General features: G+C 41.3%; 1 protein-coding gene across 3 annotated transcripts in view; it reads right to left on the reverse strand.

Moving 5' to 3' along the window:
- znf385c (zinc finger protein 385C) overlaps positions 1–15,339 on the reverse strand; it is a 230,355-nt gene that overhangs the window by 35,177 nt on the left and 179,839 nt on the right. For all 3 annotated transcript variants that reach the window (XM_066698414.1, XM_066698413.1, XM_066698415.1), the window contains 2 exons: positions 11,923–12,065; positions 1,026–1,136 (listed from right to left, as the gene is read on the reverse strand). In XM_066698414.1, the coding sequence (XP_066554511.1) occupies positions 1,026–1,136; positions 11,923–12,065 (254 nt within the window). The remainder of the gene's footprint in view (positions 1–1,025; positions 1,137–11,922; positions 12,066–15,339) is intronic.

Here is a 15,339-nt window from a genome sequence, read left to right on the forward strand (position 1 = left end):
ACTGTGTCAGAGCCAGTGACACTGTAAGACGCTATAGTACCAAAGTTAGCCACTGTAGTATTTTGTTTCTCATGGGAGAGATGAAAGTGCCTTGACAGCACTGACAACGGTGCGTCTTGCACTGCTGTGGGGGGGTACATAAATAAGGGATCTATTTGGCCTGAGAAAGTGGCTCATCTCTTTATCACTAAAGCGCAGATGAGTTCAGTGAAGCGATGGCCATCTGTTGCTGTGTGGAGCAGTCCTGTGGCATGGCCAGCCAGCTGTCACATTGAGATGCCACTGCCTATTATTTGCTTTCTGCTTGCGTGCTCAGGACAAACAGTCATCCCTGCACAGGCCGCACAGACCGCCCTGCTGCTGATCAGGACTGAGCTGGAGAGGAAGGGTGGAGGTGCTAGTCCAGGGAGGGGGGGATTTGTGTTTTTTTTCAGGTGCACTTCCACCAAGTCTCCCACTGCAAACTCTCAGCATCCCTCTCTATACACTCTTTGTATACTCTATGTTAACTATGAGCACGCAGACTCTGCTGGCTTGGGGAATCCATTTGGAAATCATCCACTAACACTGAAAAAGAAACCAGATCTAAACAAGGATTGCAAGGATATAATGAATGGCAACAGGAAATGTATGGGGGAATAAAAAACAAACCACAAAACAGGAATCAGGATGTTTGCGTAAATGGCAAAAACTGACTGTAAAAGGGGGAGCGATGGCTTGATACGCTGTGGGGAACTGAGGGGAATCCATTGAGGCTTTTGTAGTGGACCTCTCATAGCTGGTCTCTGAGGACCCCAGACCGTCCAGCTTTTATAGAGACCCTGTCACACACACACACACATCTCTCCCCCACATATTCTGTAGCTCCATTTGAAAAGCACCGTTCACATTTTTTATTTTTTGTCACTGACCAAACAGACAGTCCAAATTTAAATATGACAGGGATTGTGGAGAGATGGAGATGGAGAGAAATGACAGAGAGAAGCTAAGAGGCAGAGCGACAGAGCGAGGGAAGGAGCACTGACCGTGGAGTTGAACCTCAGATGGCAGATGTTACAGGAGATGATCTGTTTCTTCTTCAGGGGCTGGGGAACGCCAAATGTATGGTTGATAACTGCCTTCTGTACTGGGTCCATCTGAGGGAGAGAGACACAGCTAGATAAGCGCTGCACCTGATCCACAAAGCAAACCTATGTAATATTACTGTCCTTATATAAAACTATTTATTTTATTGAAACAAACAAGGAATATGATCAGAATGATACATTTTGAGGTAAAAAAAAATTATCATACAAGAGTCATGAATTATAAAGTTTAAAATTTACATGGTGCAGTACAGGAGTTGACACAATGCAGGAAGCATTGGTAATCCAACACTGCGTGTCTGTCTGTGCAGATTCAGAAAAAGTTAAAAAGCATGAAAATACCTAGATCCTAGCCCTGGCTTATAAGGATGAGGCTGTAGCTGATAAAAGCTGCAATGGTTCCAAGTGCTCTATGCTCTGCTGAAAGTTAATGGGAGTTCCTATTTAAATGAGTAGAAATCCCTCTAGGGGAGACAGAGAAATACATCTGCATCCAATCCGGAGTCACAGCACAGAAGTGTTAATCATTGCTACAAACCTAGTACCAGCACGGGAGAGATGGGCACAGGCACATACAGTCCAGCAGATATGTGAAATACTGTGGGGTATTGTGCCTTTGAGCATGTCCTAAGGATGATTTTTAGCTAAAGGGCCTGTAATGGAGTGTATGTTACTATAAACTGCAATCTACAGGACTTTGGGGGAAGGGGTGATGACAGCCATTTTGGTAAGTGTCAGCAAAAACTAAAGAGAAAGAAATGGAATAGGCTGATTGCATAAGTATCCAAACAGTCTTTTTGGATGAATCTCTACCAATCTTGCACACTGGCTTTTGCTCAAATTTTTCCTTCAATCCCAACAAGCTTTCCAGTCCCTTCTGAGGAGGTCCCCTGTACAACCACCAGGCTCGACTGTAGGGATGGTGCTGTGCCGGGTCTGCGCCAAACGTAAAGCTTGGCATTTAGACCAAAAAGTTCCAATACAGGCTAGTTTTGTGAAGTGTTTCTGATATTGTTGACTGATGCACATTTTCTCCCATCTCTGCCATTGAACTCTAACTCTTTCAAAGCTGTTGTTGGTCTCACAATGGCATCCATCACCAGTTTCCTCCTTGCCCGGCTGCTCAGTTTGGAGGGATCTAGTCAGTGTCTGGGTGATACAATGCACCTTCCATTCCTTGATAATTGAGTAGACTGTGCTCAAAGCAATATTCAGAGACTTAGATATTTTTTGTACCCTTCTCCTGATGTGCTCTTCAATGATTTTATCCCTGACTTGCTGTAAAAAGTCTTTGGTCTTCATGGTTGAGCCTTTGCTTGAAATTCATTACCTGACCAAGGAACTTCACAGAGATGTGTTTTTAGTCTGAAATCATGAGAACCATTATTATTGCACATAGATGGAGGCCATTCAACTAATTGTGTGGCTCGTTAAAGTAATTTTTTGCGCTTTCCATTTTTATTTCATATTAATTATCTATTTACTTCTTTATTTTTGATTTTGCTTTGAATGTGTGTAGGTTGTGTATTTAACACATTAACTGCTACTTCAAAGCGTCATGACTAAGTTTGAAAGCAACAAAATGTAAAAACTAAGAGTGTATGCATACTTTAGCAGTGCACTTCAGCAATTAAAATGTTAGCTTTCATATAGTAAGGTTATCATTTCAAATAGCAACAAGACTGTCCCACTGCCATGGACTAGTACTGAAATGCTGCACGTACTGAAAATAAAACATTTTTAACAAATTTCTTTCAATAATTTAAGTGATTTTGAAACAAATACATATCAAAAGGGAAATGTATTCTGATAAACTTAAAGAGTCTGACCCGCCTCCACACCAATTCCAGCACTGGTTTCAGGAGTGTGATTTAATTGTGTATGAATGAACACCTGCTTCCCTCTGCATTCACACCACATGAACACCATGTACAGTGGAAGTCTGTTCCTGACACTTACACTACATTAAACCCCTAATTAAAATCTATTAATCCCCAACAGTCTGTTTAAGCTTTTTTAAATGGGGTCCCCCGCCACCAGCTCTAAAGAATGGCAGCTGTTTTTATTGTGCTCATATTTCAAGAAAAAGTCAAGCCACACAAATGTACTCTATTAAAAAGACAGAGGGGTGAGGGTTATGCACACTGGTTTCGGAGAAGGATGGCGGAAAACTAACAAATTCAAGAACACAGTTATTAGATGTGTCAGAGAATGCCCTGGTTTCTGCATATCCACCGTGATGTGTTCACATGATGTGACATGTGCAATTAATGTTAGTCTTTGCTTTGGAGCAGCCAACACAGCACAGCCAGACTGCTTTAGAATGGCAATGTTTCAAGAAAGAAAGGAATTCCACAGATGGGGGGGCATGCTTGGATCTAATCCAGTGCCATTCCTTATTCAAGTTAATCTGTTATTATTTAATTGATCTTCAGCAACAGGATCCATGAAGGGTTTCAAGTTCAATTAAGACCAAATTGGATCAAAATCAAGCAACGGAGAGGAATGGGATAGAAGGAGCTCCACCACCCTGGTCTTGATAGATCTTAGAAGCTCAGCAATGCCAGAACTGGGCAGTATTAGATGGAAGATCACTGCAGACAAGTGAGTCAGCCCCCATTCTATGTTTGAAATGCTTCATGGTTTCCTTTTGGCATTATTTAAATTATATATATATATATATATATATATATATAACAAATGTTGTCAAGTGCAAGGCTTCAAGGGTGGGAGCTGTTCACAATGTTGTGAATAGGGTTTCTACTCACCCTTGGTTTTAATGATGGTTGCAGCTCTTTTGATAAATCGCTGCAGTGCTGTGCAGAGGACTGTGCCGGTCCTCCCGCAGTGCAGCAGTTTCTTGGCTTTCTCATAGTCCTGACCTCAATCCCACACAACACCCCTTGGATGAACTGGAACAGCAAATGATGAGGAGACCGCAGAGAGTGGCTTTCCTTACCGCACTACAAACTGCATCGTGGGAGGCATGGCACAGCTTCCCTCTGGTCGTCTAGCGAAAGGATTGCAGCAGTCATCAAGAGCAAGGGTGGGCTCTTAAAGTTAAAGACACTGCAAACAGCTGTCTCTGGTAATGTTGGCAATGTGGTTTGTTATGCTCGTTGCTTTGCGAAGCCTCATTTTCAGGAGGGCCAAAATTACCTAACACAACATTCACCTTTGGAAGTGCCTCGTTTTGTTTGTCTGGGGGGGCTGCATACTAATCTGTGCTAATGTGATAACTTTCCATTAATTTGCAAATTATGTATCTTTCTAAATTAAACCAAGGCCTAAAAACATCGCTTTATGTATTTGAGTTGAGTAAAATAGAAAGAGGAACAAAGAGAACAGAGAGAATGTGTGTGAGAGAAAGAGCGACATCTATGGATTCTTCTGTCTTACTTTCTTGCATTGAAACCAAAAACAAAACTATTATTAAACCTAAGCATCATACTTCCTTGGAATACTTCATTTGCAGGAGCCTAATCCCATCAACGCAGTGCAATGAGCTGTAAGCAGGTGGAAACCTCATTGTAAATCGTTAAGTGGTTGAACATGGTCACATGACTCAAGAGAAATGGTTCAGCTTAAAAGGTGCGTGATTTATATTATGGTAATTTTTGCAAATACATAAAAAAATAAACATTGGTTTGTTTTGGTTTGTGATCTAGTTTATTCCACAATTTTCAGTTGGTTTAAAATGTATTTAAAAGACCTTACTAGTTTTGCTTTTAAGGGTGACTAGGGGAGTCATGATTTGTTTTAAATCTGGAATGATCTTAATAACAGTAATCACGATGCATGCTTTTCTTGCTTCACTTGCTTTGTCACATGAGGCATGGGATGTACATCTGCAACATACACTGTTTAGTAATGAAGCAATTAAAGATTAAGGTGACATTTTTATTCAGATTTTTTGAAAAGCCTAATTGAATATACCGGCCCTGCTTACATCTCTCCCTGGTATTAAATTAATCTCAATTACTAGATCACCGGTGTATTAACAAATATAATAATCGGACTGGATCTGTCAGTTCTGGCAGCTCTCCACACTGGCATTTATCTGTGTATGTATATATATACACACTATTTTTTAATATGTTTTTATTGTTGAATTGATCAGGACAATTCCCTCTTTTCGTTGTGCATCACTGTGACTCTCACTTCCCTGCAGGCGGTTTTAAGGGTGTGAAACTGCAAAAAGCAGATGGAAGAAACTCAGTGCCGTTTTTTTCCACGGCACACATTTGTCATTCTATCGCATGCCTGAGGTCTCTCTCTGTAATCGCTCCTCTAACAGCCTCAGAAAGAGTCAATCAGTTAAAGCTGCCAATAACACTAGTTAATCAAGTACTCACACTGTTTTTCAGCTCCCCTGTTCAATTAAATACCATGCCTCAGATTTATTCATCTGTACACAGCGAAAGACGGATTGCTTACTGTTAACAACACCAGTATGTGTGAACATGAACTACAGGCAATTCTAAGGCTCTGTTCTAGTAGAATAAGGTTTTACGAGCTCATATTTTATTTTGGTTGCATGTTTCTGGCCTGACTTTACAAAATCACTTGGAGCTGCTGTAGATCAATCACTACAGTCCAAGGATTCTCAATCTTAATAGGGTGCCTGCCAAGTGATTATACAGACACAGGTGGGAATTACAGTGATTCAAACATTTATGAAGCCTTTATAAGCATGGTTAGTTTTGCATGGGTTCAGTTGCATACTTTCCAGACACCTGTGCTACTGAAACAGTGAATCTACAAGAGCAGAGTCCTGACCTCCAACGCTGCTGCTGCTGCGGAGATCCTAAGTAGATCGTCATCCCATGAAAACAAAATGAAAAACATGACTACTATGTGATACTTCCATGTATGTGGTGGGTACTGCAAAACTCAAGTCTCTGCTGCCAACAAGCTACTATACATTTTACAGGTGAATGTTCAATGTTTAGATTTAAAACTATAGGCTACATGGTTTTACTAAAGCTAATTTTCCAGCAGTTTTTAAATACGGTTTTATTTATACTACAGCTACAGTGATACAAAGGATGTGCGGAAATAAATACACAAGTTACCAATTTTACTGTAGTTTGTTCAGTTCTCAATTCTTTACAACATTCACTATTGGACAAAAAACCTAAAAGTGAATATTTAACAGATGTTAAACTACAGTACATTTTGCAGAAACTTTCTAATAAAGGATTCGTCCCTCAACCTGTAATCATTCTTCTTTCCTACATATTTTGTTGATTGATTGACCTTAAATGCTGTCATTCTGTGATCTGATTACCAGGTTGTGTAACATCCCTGAGGTTTCTTTTGGTTCCTGAAACTCAGCACAAGTCAGCGGGAGTGTTGGGGGGGGGGAGTTGGGTCATTAATTGCCTCTTCTTGCCATATGTCAGAATTTGGTTTCCACCATGGCAACATAACTGTATTATAATATACCACTGTCTTTGGCAACTGTACTCAGTTATTTGGTTTACATGTGAAGAAGGCAGCCTTTGTGAGGCTGCAGCCATCCCATATATTGCTGTGAATGTGGCCATTGTCATGGGCTCCTGGACCCCCCCCTCACCCTCCTTGCCCAGCCTGCAGCCGGGTGGAATTATCTTATCACGGGCCGCTCCGTCAGCGCTCCCCGGACTTCGCGGCATGATTGTGTTTCTCGGGGGAAGCTATTTAGTTACGGAGACAGGTGCATTCATCTTACAGGCACACGCCAGAACAACACAGTCATTATCAGGCCTGCGGAAGCCAAACTAGAGGTGAGGGGAATGGAAATGGCAAGTGATTAATAGCGCATCTGTTTTCGCAGTGTGCTGTTTTATTTACCTACCTGGCATATTAATGAAAGGCAAAGTGGAAATGTGTCTCTAGGAGCAAGATGCCACTTGGCAATAAATAAATAAATAAAGGGATAAATAAATGAAGTAGGCTCCCCGCAGGAGGAATCAGAGCACCAGCAGGATTAGCCAATTACAGGCACCTGCCACAGCAGGACTGTGGGGCTCATTTACCCAGCATGCCATGCCTGGAACCCACTGCAGCGCATTTCACAGCCTGACCATGATGGCAGTTATTGTCTGCATTCTGATCTTCACTCTCTTTCTCTTTCTCTCACACACAACTTCAAAAAAGGCTGCATTGGCACAATCTAATTTGTTGTGTTGTCAGCGCACATATAATGATATCAACACAACACTTTGGTAAAAACTGCCTATTTACCGCTTCTGTGCCCATCTTTCTTCTACACCGTGGATCTCCAGCCCTGGTCCTGGGGAGCATCTTTTGACTTCCATTGCAACTCCGTAATGGAACCAATTCTGGTCAGGATGAATGTGACCTTTAGCAACTGATTAACGACACCTATAAAAGCACACTGATAGAGGCCCTCCAGGATCATGGGCTAAAGATCATCCTATACCTCTTATCCCCCCCCTCTGAACAGGTAGCTCCTCACAGTTCAATAACACTGAACAAGAAAGCTGATCAACACTGCAACAGTAGCTGAGCCCACAGAATACAAGCACCTTGGCTTGATTCTAAGCATTGCATGCCCTCTGTTTAAGCACACAGTAGTCCTGCACTACTATATTTAAAAATAATAATTACAGTGTACATTGGGAAGTATTTCAGAAGGCTGCTTGATGCATTAAAGACACATCAGTTAGCTCCTAAAATATATGGATTATAATTGGAAACCTGCTGACAATTTATATTCTTATGATGCCTAATCTGAAGAGAAATCTATTGACAAAATAATCCCTCAATTCTAAGTTCGAGCAGCTACGCTGTAAAGTTATAATGTGATTTCGAACTGACTGGCAATGTACTGCATCTATTTTGATCTTCTACAGCAATGATTTAGAAACAAAATACTAAATCTATGTTAATACATAAAATGTGATGCTCAAGATAAAGTAGTTCAGCACGCACACACACAGGCTTACGCAGCTCCAGTCACACACAGATATGGTCCTTGGTGCTAAAAGTAGAGATAGTGCATGGCAGCTCCCTCCTCCTACCAGGCCTGCATGTTGAAAAGGCTCAATTAAAGGATGAATCAGTTCCTCTTGAATTCCCATTTAGATAATGCGCCTGGCAGTCGAGCTGTCTATTTGGAGCAGCCGCTTCTGCTCACGATAACAGTCTTGTCTGTGCCCAGTTAAGAAGAAAGCAGGGGATATGTGTGTGAGAAAACACAGAGCAAACTGGCAGAACTACGGAGCGGTTTCAGGGCTGGGGGGTGGCGGGTAGGGGAAATGCTACAATCAAAAGTGGCATTCCTCCATAAAACCAACCACCACAAAGCAGAGGAGCCTGCAGGATGGTGCCGAGCCCCATTCAATGTCCATATTGAAATTAACTGAAGAGATAACATGCAAGCACAACAACGGGGCCCGGTGAGGAAGGGAGAGGATAGCCCAGGAGGGATGACAGACAAGGGGACAGAATCATTTAAAAAAATATCCTGGAGTTTCTAAACAGACTGTAAAACAAAAAATTAGCATTTCTAAGAGATTTGATCCATAATTTGTCAATTTACCTGTCACATCACTTATTTGGTTTAAATCAGTTTGTGCTTGGTTAATTATTAGTTGGTAGATCACTATCGATTATTTTTAAACCGCACTAAGTTGCTTCTTCACATGGGTCTGTTTTTAAAAATTGCTTGGATTTAAAAATTAATTAATTGAATTATTGTGTCTTTCGCAGATCCTCTGAGAGAGGACTTAAATGTTATCTATGTGTTGAGGGGAAAAAATAAAGTGAGATGTTATTCAAGAGTACTTCAAGTGATTACTGGTATCCTTGTAACCAGTATCTGGATCGGAACTAATACAGTAATAGAGGAGAGCTGCTGGAGCCATGATGTGTACCTGGGTCTCAATCTTAAAGTGCCAAGTGATTATACAGACACAGCGGGGATTACACTGAATCATACATTTATAAAGCCTTTATAAGCATGGATAGTTTTACATGAGCTCAACTGCAGACATTCCAGACACCTGTGCCATTGAAACAGTTAAACTACAAGAGCAGAGTTTTGACACCCAGCCCTGCTGCTGCTGGTCATCATCAAAGAAGGTTGTCATCCCATGAAAACAGAACTAAACAAAACAATTTGCTTCTGGTTGTATTTTTGTTTTTGTATTGTAGATTTTTAGATTTACCATTAAAGAATTTACTCCCAACACTGTTTATAAGTAACATGATACTAAAATTGAATGTACATCCTCAACTGTACACTGCCCCAAATGGCTGTAAATTCAAACAAAATATTGCTCCTCTGTCTCAGTCCCCTGTCCTCCTGCACAGACCTGTTTTGCTTTTGTGTCTTACGTTTCCTTACTTCATGACTCTTAATATTTTTTTAATACATTTGTTCATATTATATATCAGTGAGAATTTACATGATCTAGTCATATTCTCTGTAAGGCTGTTCCTTTGTTTTTAAACAGAATAAAATAACTAGTGGATGGAAACTATGAATTAGGGAGGTGTGTTTGATTGAGGAACTTGACCTTGGCCTCATTTAAAAAATAAAACAAAGTGTGGTAGTCATCTGGTTATAGGCTATTGTGGTAATGTTACCTGTCCAGTGTGTTACATTTGACTTGAAACCATGTCTAAGTGAACTTAATTCTGAAGAGAATACCAATCAAAGATTCACACCAGAAATGTCAGGTCTAGGGGGTCCTAACTGTCTCCTAAGCAGTTTTTTACTGGTTGAGAGCCTTGGGAGGCACTTGAGTTCGGCTTTGACTTGACTAGTATTGTCAGATTGCCAGCAGGAATGTAGAGAAAAAAAGCTGATCGCAGGAGGGAGTCAAGTCATTTAACCCATGTATTTAGGTACTAAAGTTAAAATACATCTGACATTTTACAGGTGTGGCACAACTGGAGAGTGTGAAACAGAGAAGATGAAAAGACAGCAGTATGTGGTAGCTGGGACCTGGGGGGTCCTGCAGGGTCTGATACCGAGGGCAGCGTAAAAGGATGATAATTGTTACAACAGGTGAGACATTTTTGCACAATTATTCCACTGTGTCTGGGATTGTTTTATATAGTCCTTTGGCAGGGCTCCATAAATGAAAAAAGCATGTTTTTTTTTAGCACTGGGATCTCTTTGGCACTGATAAGAAGACAAACATACTGAAGTGTTAACATCCCCTTGGTGTTAACAGTATCATTTTCAAATGTGGGGCGGGGGGTACGGGACAAGACCAAGGTTGCAAAGTGATTTCTCCCGATTTGGGTCAGTGAATATATGGCTTTCAAATTGGTTATGTAAAGTCTGACTCGCATTCCACTTATTGGAACTTTCAAAGCTACAATTCAAGTAATTTAGTTCCATAAACCAGGCCTTTCAAAATTCATTTTCGCGACCCAGATTGTATTTCACCCCTTAAAAAAAACCCTGCAGCTAATTTCTCTCATCACTCTGTGAAGGAGTGTGAGCTCAGTTTCACTCTCAGTGCCTATTCCTGTTAACATTTCTAGGAGCCCATCCCTGTCTCTATTCCAGCAATGAGCACCTCTGGAAAGATTCAGTAGCTTGAGTCTGAAGGAGAGAAAATAAATGGTCATCTGGATTTTTACAGAGAATTTAAAAACTTGAGCTTGTGTTCGTCAGTTCCACAAATCCTCTTCTTTTTCACAGAATATTGCGTTAAGGATGGCAGTTTTGAAAGATTAATATAAGTGCAAATGCATCAAGTCTCAAGAACTGCATTCTAGCACTTTGCTACTGAATGACGTCAGTAGAACATCCAGTTTTTCGCTTGGTTTGACTCGTCTCTGTGGGTGACACTCCAGAAGTTCCAACTGGGTAATTAATAGTGCCGAACAGAGCAAAAGTGATATATCAGTATTATTAATACACTTTATCAGAAGGGTAGGCAATTGATCTTTAAGTGGGTGAAAGGTGATGCTGATAGACTGGCTGCAGTACACAGTTAATTCACCAATGGGGTTCAGAGCAGGCAGCTACACTTTGATTGCAGATCCTTGCAGGCATATATGGGGGATCTATTCAGAAGCTCCATAGATGGAACAATCAGTGAACCGGAATAATTACAATCTCAGCAGAAACAGCAGCAAATTAGGATGGATAACAGACTGAAATAAAAAGAAAGCAAATAAAGTATTTCATTATTCTGATTCCAGCACCTGCCTTTGAAATTTTGAAATAGAAAAAAAGTTCTGTGCTTGAGAACTGAAACCGTAAAGGAAGAAACAAACAAAATAATTATGAAATAATTTTATATTTCGTTGTTTCGTAAAAATAAAGGTTTGCGTGACATTAGGCAAAACATTTATTCTAACAGCCAAACCTCATGCAGGGAAGAAAAAGACAGGACAGGGTGATCTCAAAGATGAACGGTTATGTCTTCTCTCTATTTGGTATATTTATCTTCATCAGGTTGCAAAAGAAACTTAACATTTGGAAGATGAGGCTTCCGCACTTAAAAAACAGTCACTCTTCTTGATGTTTAGAGTGTAGCAGACTACAGGCTCTTGTGTAGATGTCAACATCAAGGGCAGTGATCTTGTGACATCCAACCTACCACAGGAAGTACATTCCTGTATACATTTATACATTGTTTTAAAAAATCCCTACTGACTTTGGAAATTGATCAAAATGTATTCAATCATTTTGGAATCAGTGAAAAGTTAATATGAAACCTTTTCCTGTGTCACCAATATAGTTTCTGCAGCACCTTTTGTAACATCTTCAAAATATCAAACTGCTATGCAACGGTCTTCTTCCTATCCCTACTATACCCCAAAATTCTTGTGTTTCAGTTCAAGTGTGTTTGCCGTTACTCACCGTGTTGAAGTTTGGAAAGAGGCTGAGAGGAGAGGAGCCGTTGAGTCTGAAGGGCAAGAAGTGTTTGAGGTCTAGTTGGGGCTGCAGGGGCCGACCCTGGACAGGCAGGGAGGCCAGGAGTGGGCTGCTCGGAGTGGGCGTACCTGCATAGACAGACGTAGACACAGTGAACATCAGCAATATCCTTTTATATAGTTTCATACTCTCCCTGTTTGAAATACACCATCCTAAATCATCTCACCAATACACCCCTCAAACATGAACAAGTGATGTACAGAAGCATGCAGTCAGGCCATCTTTTCACACTGGAAGTCCACAATGCTAACAGCAAAGCTTAAGCATTGCGGGGAGGACCGATGCTGCTCTCACTGATCACAGGGTCGCTGCTGAAAGAAAGCTGTCAGCCAACTCTGAATCGACAGCCCAGTTACAAAGCAGAGGATTCTGGGACTGTAACACCCAACTCCTATCTTGTACCTTTTTTCTTTTTAACCAGTCTTACTGTTCAGCATCCCTGATACTCATTTTTACAAACTCATGACTAAAAGACACCAGCATCCTGACAAAGACATAGTGCTCAATTTGAAATGCTACACACTAGCATTAATCAACAGAAAGGCAATGGGATTTGTGCTTGCATACTTTTTAAAACCCAACCCTTTGTACATTAAAAACAGACAATTTTCTGTAAGTCATTCTGTCTTATAAAATAAAGGACAAGCCTTGCGGTGCTCAAGTTCATATATCGCCTGCGTTTTCCCAGTCATTTCCTGACTGTTGCAAAGTGCTATGGGATGTTAGTGGCATGACTTTTGATCTTTGTCCTTCTCTGCCCACTGGCTGTGCTGATTAACCATTCCTGGACTAATGAGTTCTTTCTGTGTAGTAGCAACTTCATTACGGTCCCACAATGCCTCTCTCACCCATTGGTACAACGTAATGGAAAAACCCTAACACCCTATTTTCCTTCTGTTACAGCACATCTGTTGATCATCAGCTGAAGTAAGAGGAGAAAACATAGAAGTAGATACTAGACTGAACTATCCTGCAGAAATAGCCTAGAGATAGCCATCCTCTCCCAGCTCCATAGAGAGGGTACGGCTGTGATGCTGAGACACTGGGCTGCTGGCAGGCAGAGGTGAGCTCCAGCTTCTCTACTGGAGAGTTGTAGAGTTATCAAGTTTCTCTCACCTTCCAAACTTGTCTCAACAGCACCAAGGACAGCATCACAGGCTGGTGCCCCAGGCTCTGCAGGAGCACATTATTCTCTCCTGTTATTTTCTACGCCAGTTTTCAGGGTGGTGTGGACAACCAACTTTACATTTAACATGCTCTGAGCTGGGCAACAACAAGGCCCTGCAGTGGCTTTGATGTTTTCCTGGAAGCAAAATAGTGTGTTTGACCAGCCTCTGTCTAATTTCTGGTATTAAATTATTATATATATATTTATTCCTATTGGGTATGGTGTGAGCTGGCTAAGCATATAAGGATGGTAGGTAATTGCATTGCATTGATGAGCACTGCCTACTCAATCTTTATAACATGAATAAAGATAAAGAAGGAGCTCTTTGACATTTTTTTGTTTTTGGGGGGATCACGTGATGTCCCTTTTAACTGTATTCTGAGATTCACTTTCTGAATTAGATTCAAAAGCTGTTAATGACCAAACAAAGGTGCTACCTCTTACCTGCATGTGTTGATTGTGTTACTGATTGCATTTTGCCTTCTGTGCCATCCAAATACAATGGAGTTAACCAGTGGCATTAATCACCCAGCTCACCCCCTCCTATTCTAACTGCTGTTTTCTGCTCGTACTGTGTCTAATTTAGCAGAATGAGTCAGTTTTCCTGTTGTGTGTACTTCTCAATCACAAATTAAACAACCTCAAATCTTGCTATCAGGATGCAGATACTTCTTAGGAACAACTGATTCATATGTGTGGGGTTTAAACATCTAAAGTGTCTGAATGCAAATTATCAGGATTGATCTCGAAAAGCCATTTGTACTTTTAGGGAAAGCCTTAAAGGCACAGTCAATGCTTACAGATTAAAACTTATAGACGTAAGAGTCATGTGCGTTTAAAACAGTAGATCACCAGTGCTAACCACAGATGAATATTCATGCTGGAACCATGTGTATCCATGTCTCCTGAATGGCACCAATATTATGATGTCATCAGGCCCAGCTCTGCTTTGCTCTTTAACACAGGGAGCACCTGATGAACAGCATGGAACATACAGGGGAGGGCTTTCTTTTCTTTCTTTCTTTCTTTCTTTCTTTCTTTCTTTCTTTCTTTCTTTCTTTTTTTGTTGAAAACGCAAGACCCTTCACCACTACAAAATAATCATTATTAATCTCCATGTTAGCATTCCTCAATTTACAGGGATCATTAAGCAAAGCCGGGGCTGTTCCACAGTATTTATTGGCTCTGCCTTGCGCTGCAGCAGTTCTCTGTCAAGGCTAAGCTCACGGAGCCACTTTGACAAAATCTATAAGTCTGATTTGAGGCTGTTTCCTTGATCCAAGCCCAGGGCACCGTATTGACGGATCCATCCACCTATTTCAGCGTCTGCCTGCACAGCCGATAGCACCAGCTGAGAGTTTAATACGATCGAAGTCTATGGCTCCCTTGATGGCTTTATTAAAGAGCCTGACGAGCAGGTTGCAAAGGAAAGACTGCCAATGATCCTGTTCATGATAAAGACATCACAGGCCCATATTGCACAGTGGTCCCTGTACAGCTGCACTTCAAACAGCCCAGGCAAACAATCGTGCCACTCATGTGTTGCTCCCAAGTATGTCAGGCAGTCTGTGACCTTCATACAATGGTGTTCCTTGTCGTGCACGGGCGTATCCCTGTGAAGAGACGCACAGGACCCAGCGCACAGCCCTGCCGCACCAAAACAAGCAGCACAAAAGTGAGGAGGCACAAACACAAGAGGCTCCAGCAACTGGGCCTGTGTGATTCATGCATGGTCTGACACAGACATGCATATGGAAGGGTGAATATTTATTGATTTATTTATGTATCCACGTAGGGGGAAAGTTTGGGAAAGATTGGGAATGTAGATTTACTTTACAGGGGGCTAAAAAGTCTTTGCTCTATAGTCCAGACATTGTGGCCTAGACATAGTAGACAACTGAATGCTGTCAAGGTAGCGTGGACCTGAAGTCGGCCAGGGATTCCTCAACTTGCTGTGCAAAACAGTCACTCATATAGCTTACTGGGCAACCATGAGCTCTGCAGTGTTTTCAGTGAGGGGGCATCAGTCCTCCCAACAATGCTATATCTCTACCGTTTGTGCTGTGGTACTCACAGCGTTAATAGCAGTAGATGGTTTGACAGTGCGTGGGTTGGAGGACTCATGGACATGCTTGATCTCTCGTATGAATGAAAAAAAAAGTAATAAATGACTT

Source organism: Amia ocellicauda, chromosome 3 (assembly GCF_036373705.1).
Source record: "Amia ocellicauda isolate fAmiCal2 chromosome 3, fAmiCal2.hap1, whole genome shotgun sequence".
Classification (NCBI taxonomy): domain Eukaryota; kingdom Metazoa; phylum Chordata; class Actinopteri; order Amiiformes; family Amiidae; genus Amia; species Amia ocellicauda.